We start from the raw sequence: 27,988 nt of genomic DNA on the forward strand, positions 1-27,988 counted from the left end.
TCAGGGCCAGAGAAAGACAGCTGAGATGGTCAAGAGGCAGAAGAAGCTCCTCTATGAAAAATGAATGAAAAGACTGACATTCACTAGTTTGGAAAAACTAAGACTGAATAGGGGAATTTTCTTCAAAATCAGTATTCAGGTCCCTTGTTGTAGACTTCGCTGTGGCTTAACCTTCTACATTTCTGGGTTCTTGAAATTTCACCCAGTAATAAGAATAATTGGGGTATTTGCTAATTATCTGGGGAAGCCCTGGGGAAGATACAAGATAATCAGGTCAGAGTCCTTGTTGCCAGCACTCAGAACAGTGCACAACATCTAAGGGTGCTCAATAAATGCTATGACCACTGCTTATTAATGCTGATGCAAGCCATTCTCTGGACTCAGTAGCCCAGAAGGAGTTTTCTGGATCCAAAATAGCAGAGATTCTGAGATACCCATATGGGTATGGAGAGGTAGAAATTGTTAATGTCATTTTAAAACAATTTGGAATGAAAAGATTATAGCTACTGAAGGTGGGGAATGCAGAAATCCCATTCAACAGACTTATTTATCTCTGGACATATTTCCTTGCAATGCTTCCTCTTTCTAATCGAGAAAAACTTTAGGAATCAGGATGTATGAAGGATTACCAACCGGACATGCCAGCACATCAAACACTCAGGATTGAAATTCAGTATCAAAATTCATAAGAAGAAAAAAGCTGGTTGAATTCTCAGAAATGTGGGGAGGGAACCTATCTCCAGCTGATCTTTTTTTTCCATTTTTAAATTGGGAAAATGGCAGTTTTTGCCTAGAAGTAATATCAGAGTAATCAAAGGCATTAAAAATCACACTTGTGTGGAATAAGCGAAGGACTGGAAGCTGTCTCAAGACATATAAGCTCACACAATCTCACAAAGCCCACATCTTGTTACTGCCAGCATCACTAGATGAATGAACTCACAATTAACTTCCCAGAGCATTTTCAATGACTCTTAGTATGCATGCTGTAGGAACATACAGCAGGGAAGGGCAGGGATAGTTTTTTGCATTTCCGTTGTACTTTCTCAAGGGCTTGGTAGAAGCACCCAATGTGTCATTAATAACTACCATTTTTTCCACTACAATTAGCAAATCTGTTAAGAGTTCTGCTCCTGTTTCCACCCATCTTTCATTCTGATAACACATGTAATCTACTTGTATTGGTAACTCACCAAGGAAAAAAAACAAAAAAAACTTATCTTCCCCTTCAATTTATTTTGGGGGCTGAGCACTCATTTCAATTATTATTTTGAAATGCAAAGCTAGTGGCTAGGCTTTCTAAATTTAACCAATCATGGATGTCCTATAGAATGCTCGGCTCAGATGTAAAGTGAAGTTATACATTGGCTCTCCATAGAAAGCTCTTAGGGTTCTTTCTTCCTATCACCAGTGATTTAACTGTCAAGAAAAAGTGGAGCTAGGGCAATAAAAAATGAGGGCAGATCAACAAAGGCCAGTTTCTAGTGAAGACTCAGGTAGAGAAGGTGAAAATTGCCCACAGAATCCCTGGAGGCAAAGAGGAGGAATGTCCTACATATTGGAGTAAATAAGAGCAAAATTAGGAATGAGACAACTCACAAATTTTAGGATGTTCTTGGGTTGGTTTCTTCAGTGGCAACAGCTGAACGTGACTATTTGAAGCTAGCTATGGCCACTGACGGTCTTATTTTAGCCTTCAGACAGCAACAAAGATAAGGCAGCAACCTTCTTGGACACCCACAGCTCACAGCCAGAGATGTTACTATTGGCCTAGTGAATCTTCCTCTGACATTTAGTACAAAGAATCTCTTTTCTGCTTTGTTTTGTTTTTCCAGGGAAAACAAACAAAAAGGTACATTAAACCAAACATTTTCATTTACATTATTTTTGGATCACTTGCTTTTCCTTCCTGAGAGAAAACTAACATTCTGAAATCTTTAATCTAGAAAAGTACTCAAATATACTTCTGGGAGAGAAAGATGGGCTAGCCCTCTGATGACAGGATTCACAATTGTTTAAGAACAAAAGCCTTTGAGTTAAACAATAATATTAAATATAAATGTCACACTGCAATTTCCCATTTCCCTTAAAGACAATGCCAAAGACAATCAAATCCACAAAACCTTGGCTTAGAATGTAAAGTTGTGCCCTTACACTTTACTACTTACAAAAGAAATAGTTTCTTTTAAAAAAGTTTTGTAAAAAAATGTGCAAATTCTAGGATTCGACTTTTTTTTAGATAATACATTCAACTGTTAGAATGTCCTTGTTCTACTGGACTACCTGAAAATGTGTCTATTGTCTTGTACTATCCCACACACTTACTACAGTGTTGTGCATACACTAAGCATCAGAAAATACCACTGATTGATAAGTGGCAACACAATACATATACAAACTCCTGATTTGACTTGGATATTTTGAATTAGTCTTCCCTTTCATTTGGGCCTTCATCCACAAAGGTACTAATCTTCATACACAAAGAATCTTGAAAATTGAATCCATTAGACTATGGAACCATTTTATAGGACAATGTCTCACCCTTGCTTTATTTGAGAGCTGACAGAAGGAAACTGCATTCACATGTACTGGCAGTTACTTAATTCTTATTTCTGCAAATCCATCAAATTAAATTACTATGTGAGAAGCACTGTATTAGTGGCTGGGAAAGTACAACACAGTAGGTAAGACATGATCCTTACCCTCCAGGAGCTTACAATCTAATGTGGGGGTCAGACAGTAAAATACAGATAGGGGAAGGAGAAAAATTGTCCAGCAATGGAATCATGGAAATGGAACTGAATGCTCACTTGAATACACAAACAGAAGTACTGAAGAAGGGAAAAAATGAGTAACTCATTTCATTTGTTGTGCTCTTCCAAGTGCTTCTTACAGCGCTCTGCACGTAGTAAGCACTTAAAAAATATGATTGATTTGTGGCTGTACAACTGAATTTTACAAATTCACTATTCCTAGACCAGTTAGTATAGAAACTTAATGCTAACGAAAGGGGAAAAGGAAGAAGTGGGAGTGAGGGAGAATTATATGGCAAAAAGGAGAAGAGGGAGGGAAGTGAGGATGGAAAGAATATGTTCTTGCTTGCTGCTTGAATACACTTATGAACTACACTGGCTTTCCACCCTGGACATTTAAGAGTTAAATTACCCTCTCTGGCAGTTATCAGCATATCTGAGATCCCACCTACATGATTCTAGTACCGGGGTTCACCACTATAAATGCCAATCTCCAGATGTGTAAAAAATATACACACACACACACACACACACACACACACATATAAAATAAACCCAAACCAACACGCACAATCCCTCTCCTGATTAGCTTCAGGAACACGGCCAAGAGTCTGTGTATGTGATCTCATCTGATTTTACTTACTCTCAAGTTAAGAATTTCAGAAAAAAGCATCTAGCTGATCAGATGCTGCCTTAGTGAATCTGCTCTTACAGAAAACATGTTCACTCCTTTAATAAATACAAATAAACAAGCCTAATGAGGTGAACAAAAAAATCAATACGTAGCTTCCAAAAATGTTACAATTGTTTATTTTCAGGTCATGTATGTTGGATGTCAATTAGCAATAGATTGGTTCTGGCAAATCTCACATGATTCACAACACTACAGATAATCACCTCTGAGCAAATGTTAGAAACTGCCACTTCTATTTCTTAACTCCTTTTGTCCAGAAATGGTTCTGGTTTAGGTCTCATTGAAACATTTATTTGCTTCAAAAGCATGATAAGAGGAAAGGGGCAACTATTTACTATGTTAAGTATTTTAATAATTTTGTAGTAGGAGAGTTTCTGGTTTCTTGAAAAAAGAGCTATTAATTCACAGTGTTAGTAGATACATCCAGGCACAGTAAATTTAAACTACTCAACAGGGTGTGTTGTAGAAAAAAATCTTGGTGCACTACTTCTGTGACTCAATAACTAATATCTGAATGGAAAAATCATTCTGGAAAGGTACTTTCAACATTAGCGGAGCCTGATGTTTACAATTCTTAAAATAAAATTTCCAGTATGTTGAATCCATGGAAGTTCATTGGCAAGGTCTAATAAATGAAGTATTAGAGATAGACAGATTGTAAAGAAGAAGAGAGATTAGCAAGTCCTTTAGAAAATGCTTAAAGCCTAGCTGAATCACAATTATAATCAATAGGTTCTGAACTCAAATGAAATATTTTATTTCACTTTAAAAACTACTTTCCCTATTCATTTATCAGCCAAGAACAGAATTTCTTTTTATTGTCAGCTTGAATGCTAAGTGGGGACTTATTTACTTAAGTAGCCAAACTCTTTATAAATCATGCAATGTGAGCTAGTTACACACTCAGGGTAGAAGGTAATGACATGCAAATGAAAAATAAAATTAAGTTGATTAAGGTCAAAATGGCAAATTTGTGGTTATTATGGGAATCGGGAGAAAACAAATACTGGATCCTAAACATTTGCATCTCTGCCTACTTTTGCAGGGCAGCAAAAAAAAAAAAAATTCAAAAATAAAGCCACACACAAATCACCTGCCAACGTTGGCTTTTTGAAGTGTCAGATAACATTATTTTCGAAATGACATCGAAGGCCTTCATTGGTTATGCATGAGGTCAGTGAATATTAACTTCATTTACACTTGGTTGAGAATTGGCTGGTGTCAACAATAGATGCTTTGCTCCTCTGCTGAGAGAGGTTAGAAAGTGACAGAAAGCTGCCACTGGGGAAGATGGATGGTCCCATTCCCTGACCCTTCTTCTCCACAGTGTCACAGCTCGGACTCCTTTCTTTCTCCACAACAATAGGCTTCCCAGTGGCCTTCAGCTTTATTGGTGCTAACAGGTCCAGACATTTTCATCGATTAGATTCTCTGCCTCTTAAACAGAAGACCTTGCCATTTTGGGCTAGCTAAACCTTGGCTCAGATTTTTTTTTTTCTAATTGCTTTGCTGTTGTCTGTTGGAAAGGATGCAGTTGGACAGGCGAACATCACGTCAACACAGAAAATGTTTTCACTATTTATCTCAGTTTCCCAATGGCATTTTAAGGAAAGTGATATGTCGTTCGCTCACAGAAGTGAACCCTGGAGTAGTTCACAGAGCCTGATAAATGGAGAAGCTGCATGCCATATCCAATAATAATCACAGATTTGCAAGAAAATAACAACTGTTTTAAACAGACACTGGACCCACTATTCAGGGGTTGCATAAACTGCAATGTTGGGCTATTCTGCAGTTACTTCAAAACAGACATAAAATATCACAATGAATATACTTAGAGTCATGTACTGGGCTTTAATCTGTTTGCCTAGCAAAGTTATGAGAGGTTTCTTAAATTTGGAAAACACATTAAACTTGAGGAAAAAGACTTCCAAACCTATTTATTCCAAGGTAAATCTATGTAATTTATTCTTATTAGAGAGCCTACATTGTTTCAGGACGAGGATAAGAAAAGTGAGAAACACTTGATCTTAATTCACTAATTTGACTTAGGTAAAATCCCCAAGAAGTAGAAAAGTAGTAAAGATGCTAAAATATTTTCAAATGTATTTATTTACATATAATGTAACCCTTCCTGCTTAAACGAAACAAACACTGGCATCTAAATATTCATTATTGTCAAAGTATGTTGCAATTTAAAAGGAATAATGTTTATGCCAATCTGTGTTTTAACTCGTCTGAATAATATTCTACTAGAAAAAGCTATTCTCTTTTTCCCCTTCATTCGATTCTCTGCAATGGAGAAAATAAGAAAATTTCCTCTCACTTCCAGCCTTAATCACTTTTAGACTAATAACAGATAAAGATAAGAATAAAGTCTTTTACCTTTAATCTCTAAATTATAGTTCAAGTACAAGCTGCTATTTACTTCCTGGAATAAATTTCTCATTAGGTCACAAACTCCTTGGGGGCATAACCATGTCTAGTTAATCTACTGTATTCCCCAAATGCTAAACACACTGTTTGGCACACAGTAGGTACTTACTAAATACTACTGATCGATATGAATGAATTTCAGAAATACCAACTGAAAGTTTCATTCTGTTCACAAGACAAAGATACAGGGCATAACTGATCATAAATGCATCATATACTGAAATCAATCGATAATATTTATTGAGGACTTACTCTAATAGAGTCAGGGAAAACAAAGTAGAGTTAGTATACATAATCCCTGCCCTCACGGATTTTACAATCTACCAACGTTGGTATATAATGACAACTACCTTTATGCTTACATCTGAACTTCACATTAAAAAGCTCTACCAAAAAACAAAGATCATCAAGGTGAAGGACTAAACAGACACTCAACAACTTGCAAAGGAAACTGGAATACCCATCATCCATATCAGGCCAGACACTTTTCTTAATTGACCACAATGGTGTTCCAAAACTAAGATTTACCTCATCCATCAAGAGACTCTCAGATACTATGGGATGTTTCAGAAATAAAGGAAAATGCTGGTGTAGCCCTTTTTTTTTTTTTTAACTCTGAAGCCACTCTTAAATGCCCTATGCAGTCTGCTTGGCATAGTCTCAGAATATGTCCATCAATCAATGTCATGAATCTACCAAGCTCCATTTTGACTGGCAACTGACAGTCAGCTATCTATTGAATACATATATGTGAATGTGTGATTAAGGTATTTAGTATATACCTGCCTCTAAAGTAGAGATTTTGGAATGTGGATTAATATAGGGAGATTAATTTAGGGTTCCATTTACCTCTGAATGAGGACGGGGAAAAGTAAACAATTACAGAAATGTTTCATATTCACAGGGCACCAAGGTGGAAACCAATGCTTTCTTTCCCAACAAGCCAAGCTTGACACAGCTTGTGTCATAGAAACGAACTGAAATTGCTGGATCCTGAACCTCTGCAATCTTTCCAACCCTTTATAAGCACTATTTTGCCTGTACCTACTACAGAAATATCTTACATACAAAAGGTGGCAAGACTGTGAATTAGTAACCTCTTTTCCTTAAAGATATATGCTATTACTAAAAATAGCAACAGTATTTTTAATAGTGCTGATATTTATTAAGCACTTACCCTGTGCTAAGAATACAAGATGAAATTGATTCGGCAAAGTCCCTATCTCACACAAGGCTTACACTCTAAGACATAGGGGGCACGAATATTTAATCACCATTTGATATGAGGAAACTGAGGCAAAGAGAATGAAGTGATTTGGCTAAGGCCACACAGCAGAAGAGAAGCAAGAGCAGGGACTAAAACCTGGTTCTCCTCTGACTTTCAGTCCTGTGCTTCTTTCTTTGGACTTCACAGAGCTCCTCTATCACGTGCACATCACTGTTTTAGGTGCTTGGAAAACACAGAGCAGAATAACAAGGTAACGCTGCCTGGGAGGAGCTTGTGATCAGCTTTAAGGCAACAGACCAAGTCTGATAAATATATACATCTGCCTCACCAATACAGTTGGACCAACCATAGTTTGGAGTACTCATGTTTAGCTGGTATTCACTATGGTTTCATGATATAGAGTTCCGTGTAACCAATTCTTCTGGTGGCTTCATACTAGCCAACCACCCATCATTTCAGGCTAACAATTTTCCACCATACTCAAGCACAGCCATTTTACTGTGCTTCATGCTAAGAACCAGTAACGGTGTTACATATTGTTTTCCTCGCAAGACTCATGTGTTTCCTGATCTCAGTGCTCTTAATTATGGCTTCTAAATGAAAATTAACAGGCAATTAGTAGAGAGACAAGAAGAATTGATTTCTTTGGAAAATCAGAGAGTAGAGAGGATATGGTCTCTATAAAGAGGCACCTTAATGTGGAGAACGGGGGGAAAGCTGTTGGTAAAGCAATGCTATCTGGGGTGACTGAAGCCAAAAATTCTCTAACCTCATATGATTAATGGTAATTATAGTAATTATGATATTTAGTAAGTGCCGACCATGGGCTAAGTGCTGGGTTAGATAAAGGATAATCAGAAGAGACAAAGTCCCTGCCCCATGACAGGGCTCACAACCCACGGGGTAGGGAGAAAGAAGTTTTTCATCTTCATCTTACAAATGAGAAAACTGAGGCTCAGAGAGGTTAAGTGACTTGCTCGAGGTAACAAAGTCAGTAGCAGTACTGGAATTAGAAACTGGACTACTGAACCCCTGTCCCATATCCTTTCCACTAGGTGATGCTACCTCCCCATTAGTTCCATGGAAACATATCAGAACCTAAGTCCTAAAGATGGTGATAAAAATCTTTTATTTATTTTTCCAATTTTCATGTTATTTTAAGAACATGTGTAAAGGAAATAAATAACAAATAGATACTGACATATAATAAAATATAAAAAAACAAATACACTGTTTTCCTTTGTATTCATAGCACTGATGGTGAAATTCACTCATGGGGAACGGAGGGAGGGAGGGGTGGGAGAGAATGTGTGTGCGTGTGTGCGTGTGCGTGTGTGTGTGTAAAGATCATCATGCATTGCACAGTTCCAGCTGACTCAAAATGGTCTCCTATAAGCCTTATAAAGAAGGGCTTTGAAGAAGGGGAAAGACTCCATTCGGCCTTCCTCATTTCTCGATCCGTTTTGCTTTGGACTAAATCTCAGTCTTCCTTTTTCTCCCCATTCATGAGCATTCATTGGACACCTGTACTAAGCAGAGCCCTGTACTAAGCACTGGGGGTGGAGGGGAATTACCCCACAAAGACACAAAGAGCATCTCTCCAACCTAAATGCCTGGCTTCGTAGATATACTAGGTCACTGAAAACACTTCTAGTGCAGTCTCATTTTTATCTGTTTTTTCAACATCAAGTTTAATATTTGTGTCTTTTCATTATTAACCTCCCTCAAGTGTTCCTGCTCAACAACAAGTCACTCATCCATTTACTCTGTACTTTGAAAAGTGGGAAGATTCAGGTAACGAACAGCAGGGAAGCAAACATGTCGAACTAGAAGATGGTGATGATTTGGGTGGGTTTAAAACCACTTTTCCCCATGTCAGCACATGGACATGAATTTATCCACCTTCTAAAAAATGGGAAAATCAAGAGTGGCATTGAAAGCATATAAGGTTTTCTATAAACCACTGAAATAATGATCTGATCAGCCGGTGACTTTTCAAGTTAAATCCAAAGTGAATGGGTACGTGACATTCCACTTTGGATTCTTGAGTTTGTTGTTACTTGCATTCAAGAACTGGAGTACCTGAGATGAGCGGTAACTGTTTAGGAAGTATATATATATTTCTGCTGAGTTGATTTTATATTTAATATTCATAACAGTTACTGAATAGGAGTTTGCAAAAGAAATAGCATACTCTAGGGGCTTACAATCCAAATAAGCTTTTTATGTTTAATAGTTTAGATGTCAGACAACAGATAACAAAAGTTTTGTTTTTTTTTTAAGTGACCCTTCATCTTTGCAAAAATACCTAATCTGGGAGGGGTTCAGAAAAACGAGTACAAATGATGTGAAATGTATTTGACGGCTACAATAATCTCTACCACGCGTTTTTTCCACAGTGTCTTTTGGATGAAGTACAATGGAAGAATTTGGGACCACAGGCCTGTCAAGATAGAACTTGATTAGGCATCAGTAGGAGCGGCTGTGCATGTGAGAATGGCATCGAACCTGGCGTTCATTCTGCAGTATTAGTTTTCTATAACAAAGCCCCTCACTGTAAGTGAGTTGGTGGTATTTTTAAAAGAATGTGACTCAAAACTGGTGGACAGACCCTGCCCTTCTGAAGGGCAAGAAGAAATGAGGAAGTGGGACTGCCAGGGATGGAGTCCAAAGTCCTTGGACCTTGGACCAAGCCCCGGGAGCAGAGAAACAAAAAGAAAGGGATAGAAAAAGAAAGAGCAGCAGAAAGGGACCCAGGTAGGGAGTGGAGGAGAGATAGTGATACAGGGAGACAATCAAAAGCTTGGTCTCAGGCAGCATACATGCATGCACCCTCACCGCCCCCCATGCTAAACCACACACACACAAAAACAGACACATACACAGTAGAGGAAACAGGTACTAGATGGACTCCCCCAAATGAACAAGACACACACACACAAACACACCCCCATCCAAAATGTACTCTGTGTAGAGTAGCAAAAGCAGGTTGGTGTACAAGTGCCCACAAGCTCACCATTATCCCAGAGATCCAGCTTGGCAGGCAGTCTGAAGAAACAAGAAAGCAACAGCAGGAGAGAAGCAGCATAGCCTAGTGGAAAGCGCATGGGCCCGGGAGTCAGATGACCTGGGATCTAATCCCAGCTTTGCTAAACAGTTGCTCTGTTACTTTGGGCAAGTCACTTAACTTTTCTGTGACTCAGTTCCCCTGTTCTCCCTCCTTCTTAGACTGTGAGTCCCATGCAGAACAGGGATTGTGACCAATGGCATGTACCTACTCTAGTGCAGTAGTGTTTGACACAGTGTTTAATAAATACCAGTTAAAAAAAAGAGAGAGAGCCAAGAAGCCGACAGGCTCACTTAAGAGAAGCAGAATGGTTTAGTGGATAGACCACAGGCCTGGGAGTCAAAGGTCATGAATTCTAATCCTAGCTCTGCCACATGTCTGCTGTGTGACCTTGGGCAGATCACTTAACTTCTCTGTGCCTCAGTTACTTCATCTGTAAAAAATAGGTATAACTGTCTGAGCCCCAAGTGGGACAGGGACTATGTACAACCTGATTAACTTCTATCTACTCCAGTGCTTAGAAGAGTGCTCGGCACAGAGTAAGTGTTTAACAAGTACCATGATTGTTATTATCATTATTAACCTACCATGTTCTCCAGCTGCAGTAACTCACCACTGTGTAGTAAACACAACATAACTCACCCCTAGTCTTGGCACCTTCTGTCCCCAGGTCCTCTGAATTTCTGTTGACACCAGTGCCTCTACCACTACCATGGCCCAAAGTGAACTTCTGTCTTTTCTTCACGGTCAGTGAAGAGATGAGGGCACAGGGAGGGAAAGCTCCTGAGGATGGTACCTCTGATCATATTAAGAACAGATGATGTGGTTTAGGAAAGAAAAGAACGATTTCACTGAGGAAAGGAGAGTAGCTCAAATGAGGCTATTAAAAATTATGATCTTGATATGATAAAGTCTTTGATTTTTTTTCAACTTCCTGATACACAACTGTTGGGTCTCAGAAATGGTTGGTTAAAACCATCAAAAGATAAATCTGTGGGTCCTGCAGGTCAGCTCTCCAGCAAGCTGGTGCTTTCGGTATCCCCATTTTCTTTAAGATGAAGTGACCCAGAATTGACCCAAGGGTCGAAGGTATCTTCACGGTGCCCAATTAGATCACCAACGTCACTGCCCTCCAGTGAATGGGAAAAAGTAGGCCACTTATCAGATCATCTCAGGGGATTTTTCAACATGCCTTGAAAACCTATTTTATTAATTTGAAAGATCCACTTCTTTCACTCTACAGGCTGTTGAAGACTTTCAAAGTCCAGCTATAATTTACAGTCTTAATGGTTTCAATGCAATGGTCTGAGGCTAAGACAGCTGTAGATATAGGGACTAAGCAAGGTGTTAATTGGGTGACAGATGCACTAAAATAGAAATCACAGTGTGTGTCCTTTCAGGACGAGTTGCTTTTCCAACTCATTGAAGGCAAGACATAACATAATAATCATCAACATTAAATAATTAAAATTAACACGGAGGGGGAAGGGATAAAGGAGCCTCTTGGCACAAAATGGTGGCTATAGAAAACATTCACACACAAAAAAAAATCTGAAAACTTCTTGATTAAAGATTTTCCCCCCATCACCCAAAACTACAGAAAGCTGGTAGCAACTAAGAGACCTGAAATGAATTTTCCACCCTCCTCAGTGCCCTTTCCCAAATGATTCTTCATTAAGACAGAGTGAATATTTTGAACTCAGAACTCCTCTAAAAATCACAGTTCAAAACATCACTATTTATTCATCCATCTACCTATATTAATTTAGTGCTGTTCTAACACATGATTTCATTACACAATTTGGAAACAGCCAAATGGAAGAATTAGGGAATGTTCTTCCCACAAGATGAGACTGTTCTGATAAAACACCCTCCACAAGTTAGCTCTAGTAGATTCCACATTATAACAGCATTCAAGATGCAATATTGTTATGCTTCCCAGCCTCTGCCTCAGCCTCCCTTCACTGTACCCCGTAAAGGACTTCATGTATTTTTTGCTACTTTAGGGTACTTAATCAAGTAAACGTCAAAATGCATTATACTAGTGATGGATGTAACAGTGATATAGAAATTAATATCAAAAATACCCATCACAGTGATAACTATGCCCCCTGCCCATTATCCTCATTGAATTAATGGTTCCTGTAAACACAATTTTCCCAAAACACAAAGTTCTTCAGAATACTCCCACATTACACCACTTCTTAGATATCTTCATAAGAAACGTTTTTCTATATCAAAGATCTATGGAATAAAGGAGAGATCGGGATGGCCGGGAAGCCAGAATTCCAGGCATAGATGAATCCAAGGCAGAGAGAAAGCTCCAATTCAGGTGACTTTAAAATTTACTCTGCAATATTCACTTCTTTAAAATGAATCAGTTTCAGGCACCTCAAGTCACAACCATTAGCTGATGGAGAAAATATCAAAATGATGGCAGGCATTTCTCCGCAGAGATCAGATTTGGGGATTTAAAGGCTGTATGTTTAAATCACTCTATGCCTTTATGCCAAGTTTCATTTTTTAAAATCAAATTTCTCCTATGGGGATACTTGAAATGTGTTAGAATAAAACTGGTGAATATATTTGAAACTTAATAATTTGAAAGTTTCTCCCTTATCGATGTCATATAAAGGAAGTGTGTTAGAAGAGGGATCTTATGTAACCTTTCATACTACTGCAACTCCAGTCATTATCCCCTGAGCCCAAGGTCTGATGGAACAGCTAATTGCCGTGACAACTTTAAAAATATTCACCAATCTGAAATAGCTGGTTTCAGAATTAACAACAGGGAGCAGCGTACAAAAAGGAAACCGCCCATTTGCTTTCTCAGTCCTGATGAACGACTTGATCACAGCGTATTTTAGAAAACTTTTGTAGTAGCCAAGACTAGATTTCTCAGGTAGGCTGACATAGATCTAAACTTTCAGCCACTCAGCTCGCTCCCTCTTCATTTTACTTTGGTCTTAGACCTGTTTTGATTTGGCATAAAATGACTGCAAACTCCCTGAGGCCAGGGCTCATGTCGATTAACTCCACTGTACTCTCAAGGAGTTAATAATAATAATAATAATGTTGGTATTTGTTAAGCGCTATGTGCCGAGCACTGTTCTAAGCGCTAGCGTAGACACAGGGGAATCAGGATGTCCCATGTGGGGCTCACAGTCTTAATCCCCATTTTACAGATGAGGTAACTGAGGCACAGAGAAGTTAAGTGACTTGCCCACAGTCACACAGCTGACAAGTGGTAGAGCTGGGATTCAAACTCATAACCTGACTCCAAAGCCCAGGCTCTTTCCACTGAGCCACGAGTTCAGTGTTCTACACACAGTGGGCCCTCAATAGATACTACTGATTAATTTGATTTTGCAAAAGAGAAACAAAATGGCCTTATAAAATAGCTAAAATCCAGAATGGCTTGCTACTAAAATGGATTTCAAGGCAAACCAATGTGTTCAATTTTATTTCTGATATTCCTAAAACACATTTGGAGGTCACTGAGTAATCTTTGCAAAAATTATTCAGATAATCTGAAGAAATTTAAACATCTTAAACAATTCATAGGTATAACCTAGTCCACTTTATTTTATTAAAATGCAAATTAAGGGACCATTTTGACATTTTTGTTCTTAAATCCTTTTTTTTTGCTAAGGAGGGGAACTGAAAAGCTAGAGTACTTTTCGCAAATGCCAATTTGTGTCTGCAAGGTTATTAATTTGAAATGACCCTTGCTCATGCCTTGCCTTCTGCCTGGAAAGTCTTCCCTCTTCGCGTCCAACAGACCAACCACTCTATCTTAAAAGCCCTACTGAAACCACATCTACCCCAAGAAGCCTTCTCGGACTACCTCTCATTTCCCCATCCTATTCTCCCTCCCTTCTTCGTCACCAATACACTTGCATCCATATCCCGTAAGCACTTTGATACTAACCCCACCTGCCAAAGCACTTATGTATATATCCTTTTACTATGTTGCTTCCACTGCCTGTAATTTCATTTATTGTTGTCTCCCCAACTAGTGTGTAAGCTTCTTGCTGGAAGGGATGTTGTGACCAAATCTGTTGCACTCTCCCTAGCACCTAATACAGTACTCTGCACACAGTAAGCAGACGATAAATACCACTGATTGACTGACACAGTGGCGGGGCTTATTCCCTAATCCCCTACCAGCATTCTAGCCAAAAGTGAAAACATATTATGACAGACCTGGTTGCAAGCACATTAATACCTACACATATGTAATCTATATCCTTCAGGGTTTGAAGATGACACTACCAGCAGGGAGATTTTTATCCTTGTGTGTGTTGATCTATGTATCAAAGGTATTTGCAGGTGTCATAAGTTATTGAAATGTGGAATTTTATTAGAGAAGAAAGAAACCCTTAACGTATTTACATGTGGTTCTCACTAGAGAAAGATCTAAGCTATGTCAAAAGATATTAGAGTAAAATATGTTTCTGAGGATATGCAAAAAAAAAAAAGTATTAAATACTTCATTGCCTCATTGCCTTAGCTTACAAAAGAATAAAATTCTGTGGGAAACCTTCCAAATTGTAGGTTTGTAACAAATTTACTTAGTTGTCACTGAAGCAGGACAGAGTGAATGGCAGGAAAACTATTAACTTTGATGTTTCTAATTTACTACACTCACTGCCCAGGTAGCACACTAAATGAAATCCTTCATTATTTTTCTCTCATCCAGTACAAATATTCATTTCCCTAGGAGGATGGGTAAGAGGTATTTACTAAACTTCACCAATGTAATATTGTAGATTATTTTGGAGAACATCCCTTCAAGGGTTCAACCAGCTCTGGCAAAATCAAAAACTTCAAAGTCCTGGGGAAGTGGGATGCTTAAAGAAGTTAAAGAAGGACATTGAAGGCTTTGGTGCAAAAACTTCCTCAATAACTATGCTCCTTACCGTCAAAAAGGTTGATGGTAAAAGAGAGCTACCTATATTAGCATCCGTGCCTGGATAGGTTCCTTTCTTTAACAGTTACCAAAACATGATTGTGTATCAATACACTAGCTTTACTATCCCTGACTACCGACTTCCTTGTGCGTACTGATATCCCCAGCTGCAGAGAATCCTAACAAGATTTTGGAATGCCGCATTGTCAAAATGGGAGACTGCAGCGGCAACTTGGACTTTAAGCTAAAAAAAATGCATTCATTAGGCTGAGATGCAATCTCCCCATATCCCCCTGCTTCTCTCACAAAGACCCTCAATTTCCTCAATACTGAACTGAGTTGTTTTCAAACGCCTAACGGTCACTGAAAAAACAGGAGAAATCCTATAAATGAGGCTCTGGACTGCTTCTAGAGTGAAGCATTCTCTTAGCAATTGCTAAGGCGTGTTGGGTATTTTCATATAATCATGGTGTTATCCTCAGTACTAGTGGCTATTTAATTCCTTTACCAATTTTTGCCAGAGTACCAAATTAAGGTCGCTATTTAATAAACAGGTTATTTGATTTGCAACTATTTGCACTATTTTTTTTCAATTCATTCCTTAAATCTTTTTGACAATATTCTTTAAGGTCTCTGATTTATTAATACGTAATTGGTTTATTCCAGAACAGAATTAGGTTTGCTGTCAAATGAAGTCAGGAAACGTGTCTTTTTTTTTTCATAAAGTTCCTGAGTGCATTTTGATGTGACTAATGGAGTTGAAAAACTCAGAAATGTAATGAAGAAATGTGGGCAGTTTTCACATTATCACATATGATGAGATTACACCTATCAGTTGAAGGAAACACTCCCGTCTTTTTACCTCAATGACGACGGGTAATTTTGGATCGTTTAATAGGGGCCAAGCTCACCTTCACCTCTCTATCACAAAAAATTTTCAACAGAAATTCCACATAACCCAGTCTTTGGAAATTTCTCTAAGATCACTGAAAGCTGCACTCTCTTACGGTTACATACCCTGTAAGTATCCACCTATCTTAAAGCTAGTTTATCACACTTACTTTTCGTCAGTAAGATGAATGCTGACTTGGTTCCTATATATCATTTTCATTTTTTGATGTGTTTCCTAAGGGGGAGGAGAGGTGTTCTGTTCTCATTTTTTTATGGAAAAGGTTCTGATTCTGCTTTCCCCATTAGACTGCAAAATCCTTGAGCTTAGAGATTGTCTTTTTTTTTTTTTAACTCTCCCAAGAGCTCAAGTACTGTGTTCTGAACACAGTAGATGCTCAATAAATACTCCTGACTGATTGCTTGCCCTTGAGATCAGAGATCACGTCTTCTACTTGAACTCTCCCAAGTAGCAGTAGGGGCTTAATGCTATTGATTAGTTGATTGCTTGCCCACAAGGAAATAGTTTCTGCACATAGCCTAGTATAATCACTAATCCTGCTGTCTCCTTCAAATCTTTCTGAATTTCTTCTTGCACCAAAAAAAAAAATAAAAAATGTTTAAAACCCTGCAGGAAAATGCTTCAATCCCAGGGAACTTTGCAGATTGGAAAGAAAGTCACTCGGTTAGAGTTAAAATTAGACAAGGAGTGAAAACCTTGAAACTAGCCATGAATTGTGGAGAAAATGGTTGGTACTTACTGGGTCTTAACGCAACAGTTAAATAACACAACATTCGAAGTGAAAGTTTAAAGAAATCAAAGCTCACTAATCATTTGCATTTATTGGACAGCTACCTACTGAGTGCCTGGGAGAGTTCAACTGAAAAAAATATGTTCCTGCCCTCAAAAATGGTTCGTAGTTTCAGAGTTCCCCTTGGGTTCGACCCTAATTCTGTTGATGGGACGATGGCTCTGGGTGTAGGTCCTAAGCAACTCCTCCAAAAGCACCATTATGTTATAAGTAATTACCTTTACACTTGTGGTATTTTCCACAAATTATGATGGTGCCCGGTGGGAAATGGCCAAGGTCGGCATTAAGGAGGGAGTGAAGCTTGTGGTAACTTCCTGAGGTGATGATGTGATGTATATTCAGTTACAGAGTAAATGAAGAGTTGGTGAAGAAGGGCCAGGTGGTGAGATTGGGGAAACTCAAAAAGGCAATCATATTTATTTGGCAATCATATTTATTGAGTGCTTGCTGTGTGCAGAGCACTGTACTAAACGCTTGGGAGAATACAACAGAACAGACACAGTCCCTGCCCACACAATCACAAGAATCAGTTCCATTTCCAATAATGCTCCTAGGCTAGAACTTAGCTTGAGAGAATGAGGCTGTAAATGGCTGGTAATTTTTGTTAAGCACTTACTATGTGTCAAACACCCTTCTAAGCCCTGGGGTAAATACAATCAGGTCAGACACAATTCCTGTCCCTCATTCACAGAGTAAGAAGAAGGGGTCTCTTTTACTTGGATACAGCTTGAGTCCCATAAACCAGTCCCTAGGAGATAGCAGCTAGCCACCAAGACCTAACGTGTTGCCCAACAAGTCAGATCCCACCCCCACTAGTGTCCTTGACACTTAAGGAGACACTGCAGAGAGGAGGAGGAGGAAGAAAGTACTGAGGTGGGGAGAGGGAAAAATACAGAAAATGAGTTCCTTTTACCCTTTTAGCATGGGCGATGAGGGCAGAGTGTGAGGAGGGAAATATGCTGTCTACATACCGTGACTCGTGATTTCAATGAACCTTTGTAGATCACTTAATCATCCTTTCCATGGCACTCAACAGATCCTTATAGACCATCTGCCACCACTCAAAAAAAAAAAACTCTCCATTTTAAGATTCTAGTGAAAACAACAATATGTGAAAGCCTCGCTAAAGAAAAAATGCCCTAATACAAGCAAACAGATTCTGCTATCTCACATCAGTGACAATAAATGCAAATGGAAAACTGTATAGTTTGATTCTCCATTCTACACGTTGGAACATTATGGAAAAGGTACACCACCTATTTCTCTTCCAGTTATCTCTGTGGGGGCTCTCCTCCCACAAGTTTGTTTTTTTTTTTTTTATCCCACACCGTCTGCGATTGAAATATAACCTGGACGAAAGGGGAAACGTATTATTGCAAAAAGCCGGAAGTGAAGTTCAGCTTCAGGCGTGAGCTGAAGGCCTGAGACTTTTTCCTTACAGTTTCAGAGGTAAAGAACCCAATACATCGACATGAAATGCCAGGTATCTATCTCCAGTTAACAGTGCAAATCACCCTGTTCATAGACATATGGAAAATTAAAAAAAACAACAAACACCTGAAGGGACTGCGTCCACTCTTCCTCACAATACACGTTGACCCTGACAATCTTGTTAGAACTCTCCAAATACAATGAGTTGTGGTTGAATTCCATGTCCAACATCACACAAGTTCAAAGAGGCCATTAAAAATGGGTCAAGTCAGTCAACAGTATTAGCCGCCTGTCCTTATGGGATGAGATTCACCTAGGAAAAAATCTAGGGTTAAGCAATCCTAAATTTGAATCATACCGCTGCCATTCACATCACCCTTTATTTGTTGGGAAAGCCTTTAAAAAAATTGCAAAACAAGAGGGGGGCGAAGAAAGTGGATATTACTCACGTTCACAAGTGTCTCCTTTCTGCTGGTAGCCAGCTTTGCAGATACACTTTCCAATAGGGACCAGCCATTCTCCTTCAGCGCTGCAGTGCATCCGAGGAGAATTCTCGGCCTCCTCTTCCGCACTGTGAACACAGGTCCCGCGCACCTCAACTAGGGAGGAAAACTCTGAGCCGGTCACTGTATCTGGAAAGATAGCTAAGTTCTCAATAATGGACCAGCACTTCTTGTAGTACACTTTGACTGACACGAGAGCAATACAGGCCCCTACATCCTGAAAGGCAAGGTAGAAGCCCTTTTTAGACAAAGGTCCGATCTCTCTCACCTCAGTGTTAAGTTTCATCTTTCTCTCACCAAGGTCACCCTGGGTAAAGCTTTCATCGGCAGCGATAGTGTCTATTTTTACATACAGGTTTTCTCTTATATTCCTGCCAGTGTCGTAGTCTGTTTCATAATAATACAAATTAAAGGTTTCTTTACATGTGCCCAGGACTCCAGGAAGACTGTTACAATCCCTCAGGGTGAATTTCAGTTCTACAAAAATCCTTTGTGCATTGCCTTTTGCAATCCAGCTAGTCCGAAGCCAGTTGTTTTGATTAGGTTCCATAACCTGGCATACCTGGTATGTCCGTATAGGGGTGTAGTTTTCATCCAATCCACTAATTTCTTCCCACTACAAAAATGACCAGAAAGAATCAATCAATCAATAGCATTTACTCGGCACCTCCGCGCAGGACTCTGAATGAAGCGCATGGGACGGGGTAGCAAAAATAAGATGTATTCTCCACCAGCAAGGAGCTTACAGTTAAACAGTCAACTAATCAATAATATTTATTGAGCACCTACCATGTGCAGAGCACCACACTAAGAGCTTGGAAGAGTATAGTAGGTATGACCTCCACCCTCAAGGAAATTACAATCTAGCAGGTACTAAAATAATTTACATTTCTAGGTGTCAAAGGATTTTCCGGGTCTTCACTTTCTCCGGTACACATCCTTTCTAATACATGCAAGCACGTGCGCGCGCGCACACACACTCTCACACTTGTGCTTCCAACTGCACATAATGTGAGGACAGAGCTTTCTTTATTAGGTTTGCCTCTGCCCATTACCTGTATGTGCTTTGGCAAGTCTGACTATCCTTATCCAGCTTACTTGTCTGAAATAAGAATAAATGATAAAAAAAGATATCTCTTACTGACTCACTCATGGAGTCCTTAATAAATACTTCCTGATGAAGATCAATAGTGTGGTATGAGCCCTCCCTTGCTAAGATTCTGTCACAAGAAAATGAAAGAGAAACAATTTCTCTGGAGTTCAAATGTATTCTATATATTTGGAAATTTAGCAATTAATAAGAAACAGGTACTTCCAATAGAGAATCTATAGATCACATCATTTTACAGTATTATTAATTCTCAATTTGGTAAACTCTAAATAGCTTAAATTTTCATTAGTTTTGAATATGCCATGATTCATCTTTCGTAAAAAATTTGTCTCTGCAGATAACCCAATGTGTTTCCAATTCAAAACATTACTTCGGCTACCAAAAAAGCACTGAGGTGGAAAAAAAACAAAACTTGGGAGTAAAAATAATCCTTTTTAAAGCATTAGACTTTAAAATACTGTCTATGTGAATGTAATTTATACCTGCTCTTTCATGGGAGAAATTACAAGTTCAAGAGAATTAGCCACAGTTTAGAGGATTTAATCATTTACGAGGGATACTTAACCAAAGAGATAGGCATCTACTAATGTTCTTTACCCTACTACTGAGTCAGGAAACACAAACACAGGGAGACTGGGCTTCTGAGACCTTCAGTCCAGTAGCAGATAATGTATCATGAACCTCTCTGACAGCAAATGAGTGGTCCACTGTGGTGTCCCACCAAGAAAAGATGTGCCTGAATATAGATTTCGAAGTCATTGCCACAAAAAGCACTATTATTTCATAAATATTGAAATTCATCTTAGTTGAGAACACAGGAGTCTTTTCAAGTACATGGAATTATGACAACTATGCAACTGGAATATGTGGGTCTGTGTATACATGTATATACACACACATATGCACAATCCTCCTAGAGCGCACAGCAGAATAAATTGATTCCATATTGTAGCTCCAGTCCCCTTGAAAGGAACTACATTTGTTATATTTTTATTAGACCCAATTCTGTTCCAAGTTAGGCAACTTTATGTTCAGTTTTCAGTCGGTGTCCCTCAACATGGAGTGATCTTTCATTTAGTTATCAGTAAATATATTTGTCTAGCTGATTTAAGATTACCTAACTGCAATGTGCTGTGAAGTCACAACAAACCCCCGGAGGGTGATGGATTGAAACCCAAGGATTCAGTGCACAATGAAAAAGGGCAAGGTGGAGAGGGACGGGCGAACAATAATCAAATCAATCAGTGGTATTTACTGAGCGCTTCCTGGGTGCACAGTACTTAGTGCTTGGAAGAGTATAACAGAACTTTGCCTTGGAACAAAATTTCCTCAAGCTGATGGGACCCTGAGTTGATGAATACTGCAAAAGGCCTTTTAGGTCTTAGATCCTCCCTCCTTCTCTCTCCCTTCATTTGGAGTGACAACATTTTTTGATTGGGTGACTTGCCAATTTTACAATCAATGCTACTGCTAATTCTTCTCAGAGAGACACATGGATTCTATTTAGCCATCCACATTTCGTTCAAACTAAATCAGAGGTCACAGAAATAAAGTGGCATGCTAATGCTCCAGAATCTACTTCATAAAGCAGTTGTTCTTGTGACACTCTCGGGCTCCCAGGAAGTGCAGTTCCTTTTTAAAAGTACTGAGTTCGGGTATGTCCATTACACTGAGGAAAATGGTCAGAAAATGAATTGGTAAGAATTTTCCTTTTACTAATTCAGCATTTGGCCTCTCTTCCAATGTAATTCCAATGTATTTCCACCACCCAATTCAGCACTTCATCTGGGCAAGATATAATGAATTTCTGTTCGGTGAAAGGGCTTACTAACAATATATGGGATTAGAGCCTGACTCTTCAGGTACCCGAGACTGCTGCAATGTCCGAGACGAGGCGCCCGATTCTAATTTGTCATTTTGGCACGAAGTGCTGATATACCGCAACCACAAGTTTTGTTCCATTCAGAAATAACGTTCAGCGACAACACCCTTTTTATCTACTTGCTTTAATTGCTGGATAATGGAAAATGGGTTGCAGCTGTTACTGGAAAGAAAGGTTGTTCCATTTTTAATCCTAAGTGATTTCCCAAAATGTGTGCTGCTTTCCTTCTCGGGAATAGCTTGAAAGTTTTTATTCTCTCAGTCAAGACTGTATTCCTTTGTCGAGTTGCCTATTCACAATGCATAGAATTGTATTTTTCTTTCTATTTTGAATCCAGGTTCAAATGTTCTGCCATTTGTTCCAAAGGTAATTCTGGACCATGGCGCTTTCTCCTAACTAATCCCTCAAACCGATCTGTTTTAATAATGCAATTAATGCAAAATGGTCATGTAAACTTTTCATATTTGAAGCAGTCGATGCTATTATATGTGTTTTGAAGCCCTGACACGGATTTCAAGTTCGAGTTCGCATTGATTTTATGATGCCGAATGTAAACTAAAAGACCCTTTCAGACTTTCATTCTTCTCTTTTGCAGGATTTGTTACACTTTTTTTTATATCCTCCCTTGTACTTCACGCTCCTCTGGCTCCAGATTTCTTACTGTGCTGAAGATTAACTTAGAAACAATGGGGCATATTCTCCTCTCCTGGAACTCTCTTCCTCAAGGGATGAAGTATGTGCCCTCTCCCACAATTAAAGTAAGAGCTCAAGACATGGCAATTTAGCAAACTTTAAATAGGGAGAAAGCTTTCTAGTTATGTAAAACAAAACAGGTTTAGCATTTCTGGAGTGATGCATTTGTATTCTGGTATGTTTTCAAAGGCTACCTTGATTGGATGCATTCACTGTGGAGGGTACTTACTACAGTGTATAAATGTTTATGAAAAGGAAAAAAAGTAAGCAATCACTTATGATTAAAACTGCCAGAGAGTACATGATATGAATTTGGAAAATTCCACGTAAGGTGGAAGAGTAAAACAACCCAAACTTCCCAGCACAATCGGATTTCTGCAGGTATTTTTATGGGGAGTTTTTGAGTGACACTGGCAATCTCTCTAAGAAGGAGAGAGGCGATCGCCTACTGTTTAAAAGAAAGGCACCGAACTTACCTGGTGATTAGACTTTCATAAGACTAAGGCAAGCAAGAGATTTAAGTGAGTTTGGGAAGAGACTGTTCCCTGTAATTAGCTGGCAATTGTTGACTGTACCTGAGGTGTGCTGCTTCTTACAACAGAAAACTGGAGCTCTTTACTGTGAGTTTTCCTTCTCTCTCCCCCTTTTTTTTTTTTGCCTCTCCATCTCTCTAGCCCCCTTGATCCTTCTCTCAAATAACTCCACCCTCCCAAACAGTCGTTCCACTCCTGTACGGTTCAACATCTCACGTCAAGCACGTGGATAACTTCTCCAGGTGAGGGGGACATATTATTCTTTACTTTTCCAAAGTTTTTGTTTGTTTGTTGGCTTACTTTGTTTTGTTTTTTTCTTCTTTTTTTTTTTCGATAAAGCAGAGTACTTACCCCATTGGAAGGAGAAGAAATCCATTCCAATTCTGTCTGTTGTGATTTTGAGTCCAGCAGTATTACTGAAAAAGAAAACAATAACCCTGAATGTTACAATGGAAGCTTCAAAACCAAGATTACTGAAAAGATTTCACTTTGATATAAAACAAACAAGGATACTTCGGTGATTGTTTACAAACTAAGAGTAAATAACTAAAATTGATCACCGCTTCCACAATGTAAACATAATAAACAGCATCTAGGAACTCTTGCTTATTTTTGTTTTCTAAGAAGTAGCATTCACCTTTAAGAGAAATATTTACAACTTAGTGCTTTTCTGGGTGGAGGACATTACATTGTTTAGAATCTCCACACTAAAACAAATATTCAAATAACACAAACATTCAGAAATGTGTCAACATTTGAGCAAATGACTTCCACTGGTCCATTGGACATTCCTAATATTTATATTCAAAAGAAATGAATGAAAAACCAAAAAACATTGTTATACCAAACACAGAGGCCTCAATATTTTGTGAAATGTGACTACATACCTAGAAACCCTCACTTCTAAATGCTTCTCAAACTGATACTGAGTATGACATTTTGGTAACACTATTTCAGTTGGCCTTTACCAAATCAGAATTCAATGAAACAACTGTTAAACATTTCATGCAGACTTCTCTGAAAGGAAATTAAACACATCACTAAATTACAAAGAGAAAGATATAGTTTTCCAGAGACTATCTGAGGAGGATAATAGCTGCTATTTTTGAATTGTTGAATACAGCTCTGCTATGAAAATATTTACTGGACATTAAAGTTGGGCACCATTAACAAAACTGGATTACTTCCAAATAGCCAAACAACATTCTAATATGCATGTAAAAGAAGACATTAGCAAATCATACAGGACAGACTATTTTCCTAAATCAATTCACTTTGATATTTTAGAAAGATGTTGCCCCTGTTTATTATTTTCAAAGAAGCATACCTTAATTTTTAATATTAAACTACTACAATGGTTATACTTTTAAAACATTTCTAGAAAGATAAGAAATGTCATGAATATAAAATATCGAATTTAATGTTAAAGATCTCAGGGGCATCATATCATTACTGGTTGCAAGATGAAATTATTCATTTACAAGTAATAATAAAAAACTATTTAAAGCTAGTCTACAACTTTTTCACAATAGTACCTACTTTTCCCCAACAGCAATTACCTAAATATCTGTTGACTACCCCTTTCACGTGAATGAGATCGTATTCTACACAACTGTTGGATTTGATTCTTCAAACAAAGAAATAAAATGGAGTGTTTTGGAATTAGGTGACACCAGAGATACCGGTAGACACATTTCAGAAAGGTGCCCGAGACAAAGGACTAAATTTATGATTTAGCCCTTCCATGCAAAAAACACGGCCACACTTTCCTTGTCCCAAAGATTCTGCCTCTGGCAATAATTCACCTACACCTCCCAAGCAAGCACCTTGGACGTATCTATTTATGGCTTGAGAAACAGTTATAAATTAAAAAAAAATCACTGAGATGTGTATATGTATTTTAACTAAAGTTAGAATGCAATGTCCAAGTTTTATGACCATTCTAGCATTTAAGATGATCTCTCTACCCCAAAATAGGGCATACGGCTCTACTGCGGTGATCAAAATCAGGATCCAGATCTCTTGTTTTTGGGGGAAACACTGGTGGGAGCCACAGGGGAAGAGAGGGGGGAATGGGAGGAACAACTGGGCATCATGAGGACTGCAACCTGAGATCCAAATTAAACCCTCCGCACCGTTTCGTTGGAAGAGTTTGTGTACGGGACCGGCCTTTTGGATTTACCCCCTGGTTTTCGGTGCCTGCTGTTTGACACCAGCCGAAGGAATGATGCGCAGATTAAAAGGATGAAGTTGAAGATGGAAAAAAATAATATTTCGTGGGGGGGGGAGGGCAGGGAGGAGGGGAGACTGGACAAAGGGAGAAGAAGGATGATGATTTGGAGGGTTTATCCCCTGGGCAGCAGGAGCAGCAGCAGCAGGTCGGGGTCGGGACCCACGCTGAACCCCGAGGTGGGGGCGCCCCCTGGGGGGCGAGTCGAGTCCTGCGCCTTGCCTGGGGACCAGGGAAAAGGCCTGTCCAGCTTCCCAGCAAAAGCTGGAAAACCGGGAAAAGGGGGAGGGCTTGGGGAAAAGTGTCTCTCCCTCCCACTGGAGCGCACGAAGCAAAGCAACCCATCTGCTCCCCATCCTTGGATGGAGTGTGGGGGGGGGGTCCTCAAGGGCTCCCTCCCCATTTTCTGGGGGGACCAGCCCTCTTGGGAATGGGGGTGGGTTTAATGGGAATTTCATCTGATCCCGCATCATCCCCAACTTTCTGCATAATTCCTGCCCTGGGGGGGGCTTTTGAAGACGTCGCCTTATTTCTAAATGAATGAAGCTTTAAAAAGGAAAAGCGGTGATCCGGCTGGGGAATATTCACCAGCCATCCTGATCATAGGGAAACTCTGTCCCCCTAATGTTGCATTTATTCCTGGAGGAAGAAGGGTCGTGGGAGCTCCAGGTGTGGAGGGGGGAGGTTGCTAATTGCAAGAGGGGAGGGGACGTAGAGCAGCTCCCACCCCCCACTCCCGGGTGCAGCTGGTCTCTGAGCCTTCCCATCCCGCAAATAATATTTTCCTCCTTTCCCGCACCCCGGCTTGCTGCACGCTGCGATGCTCCGCTATTCCAATCATTTTCCGGAAAAAAATAAAAAAGCAACTTTGCAAACGCAGCCCAAGGTGCGCTAGAGCTTGCGAGGGAAGGATTTAAATGGGCCGGAGGGGATGATATCATTTTTTTTTTGGCTTTTCTGTTTTTTTAAGGCTCCAACTACTATTTTACCTCCTGTCACTGGTTCAAAGTGGGGGATGGAAAGGGTCTGGGGGAGGAAGGGAGAAAAATCCCCAATGCAAAACGCCCGCAGAGACGGATGGGGGTGGTGGGGGGAGAGGGAACAAAAAAATGCAGCTATTTGGGACTTGGGGGCTGCGACCCTCCAAAGGAGAGGGAGAGGACAGGTCCTGAGCGGGGCTGACATCCTTCACTCTTCCATTAAAAAAGGATATTTCTCCTTCCCCTCTCTCTGGGGGTCCAGGCCAGTCCTTTTCCCCCCAAACCCACCCACTCTCCAGCCACCTGGCCAGGTGCAGCAGGCCTGGTGAAACTCCTGATTGACACCTACCCCTTTATTGGCCTTTTTTGGGTCTCTGTTGCCCATTCCAAGCGCTTAGTACAGTGCTCTGCACCTACTCAGCACCCCAGACTGAGCCCCCCCCTTTTCCCCTCTGCTCCCCCTCAGCCCTGTGCTCATTCCTATATATTATTTCTGACCCTATTTATTTCGTTAAGGAGGTGCCTAGCTCCTTACACTCACTACATCCTAGTGCATCTGAATGCTCCCGAATGCCCCCAGCCGCCCCCACCCCCGTGATCCGTTCCTGAGCATCTGTCCCTGCCAAGCGCTTAGTACAGTGCTCTGCACGCAGTACCGCTTGGGCGCTTACTAGGGGCAGAGCACTGTACTGAGCGCTTGGCAGGGCCAGAGACAGGCCCTTGCACGGGCCTGCGGTCTAATACTCTTGAACTATTGGAGCCCTTCCGACGTGCAGAGCACTGCGCTAAACGCCCGGCCGATTGGGCCGCAGAGAAGGACGATCCCAGCGCAAGGACCGGCTCCGGTTGGAGACGGGGGAGCGTGCAGATGCAAGGAGGCACATCCCTCCCCCCCGATGCACGGGGGTCCACCGGCCGGGATGCCCCCTCCCCTGCTCCAAACCCAGGTCCGGGAGCTGCAAGGGGAGCCGAGGCGGCTCCTGCAGAAGTGGCTGCAAAACTTCGGGCCTCCCCCCCCCCGCGGTCCCCCTTACCTTCTCTCGCCGCCTGAGCCTCCCCCGGGCGCGCCAGGCGGAGCAGCCAGAGGTAGCATGCGATAATCCAGGAGGGGCGGACCACCATGGTGCAGAAGCAGCCCCTCTCTCCGGCTCCTAAAAAAAAATAAGGGCGGCGGGGGGAAGGGGAGCTCTCAGAGGCGCTCCGGCTGCAAAGTGCAATTCCTCTTGCCGTCTGCATGCATCCCCCTCCCTCCCCCTCGCTCCTTCAGCTCCGGGGTCCTGCGGGTCTCTTAAGGGGAGGGAGGTGCGTGCTTTATTTCGGTGTGATTTATGATAATGATTATTTTTTTTGGGGGGGGGGGGAAGCTCCCTCTGCCTCCTTTTTTTTTTTCCCACCGCCTCGGCCGCCGGCGAGTCTCCGACTGCAGCCGCTCCACGCTCCGATCATATCAATTAAGGGGGGGGGGGCGGCCTGGGGAGACGTCGGTCAAGATGAGTGACAGGCGGCACCGGCCAATCGGAGGGGGAGGGGGGTGGGGGGGAGGGGATAAGGAGGGGGCAACGACCAATAGGAGGAGGGGAGAGGTGGGCTGGTCCTGCACCGCTCCCCGAGCTCGCTTGCAAGCGTGGGAGGGAACCCAAGCCATCCCAGCTCCTTTCCCTGTTTTCCATTCGGGAAAACGGGAAGCGTGTTTGGGGGGGGGGGGGGTTGCATTTTTTTTTTTTTTGCACGAGGAGACAGCCAGGCATCCCCCTTTTTTTCCTCCCCCCCACACCCAGGTCTAGTCCTCCACCCCGGTCGCTCCTTGGAAATCAAAGGGCACTTTGGATCCGCAC

General features: G+C 40.7%; 1 protein-coding gene across 11 annotated transcripts in view; it reads right to left on the minus strand.

Moving 5' to 3' along the window:
- The window catches only part of EPHA7 (EPH receptor A7), a 172,774-nt gene extending 145,174 nt beyond the window's left edge, over window positions 1-27,600 (minus strand). For 9 of the 11 annotated variants that reach the window (XM_039914775.1, XM_001506722.5, XM_029047297.1 and 6 more), the window contains exons 1-3: window positions 27,188-27,540; window positions 23,295-23,359; window positions 18,671-19,340 (exon numbers count right to left, since the gene is read on the minus strand). In XM_039914775.1, coding sequence (XP_039770709.1) covers window positions 18,671-19,340; window positions 23,295-23,359; window positions 27,188-27,389 — 937 coding nt within the window. In that variant the 5' untranslated portion in view covers window positions 27,390-27,540. The other 2 variants (XM_029047299.2, XM_029047301.1) reach the window with 2 other exon arrangements.
- Between the last annotated feature and the right edge of the window lie 388 nt (window positions 27,601-27,988).

The sequence above is a fragment of the Ornithorhynchus anatinus genome, chromosome 19, assembly GCF_004115215.2.
Source record: "Ornithorhynchus anatinus isolate Pmale09 chromosome 19, mOrnAna1.pri.v4, whole genome shotgun sequence".
Taxonomy (NCBI): domain Eukaryota; kingdom Metazoa; phylum Chordata; class Mammalia; order Monotremata; family Ornithorhynchidae; genus Ornithorhynchus; species Ornithorhynchus anatinus.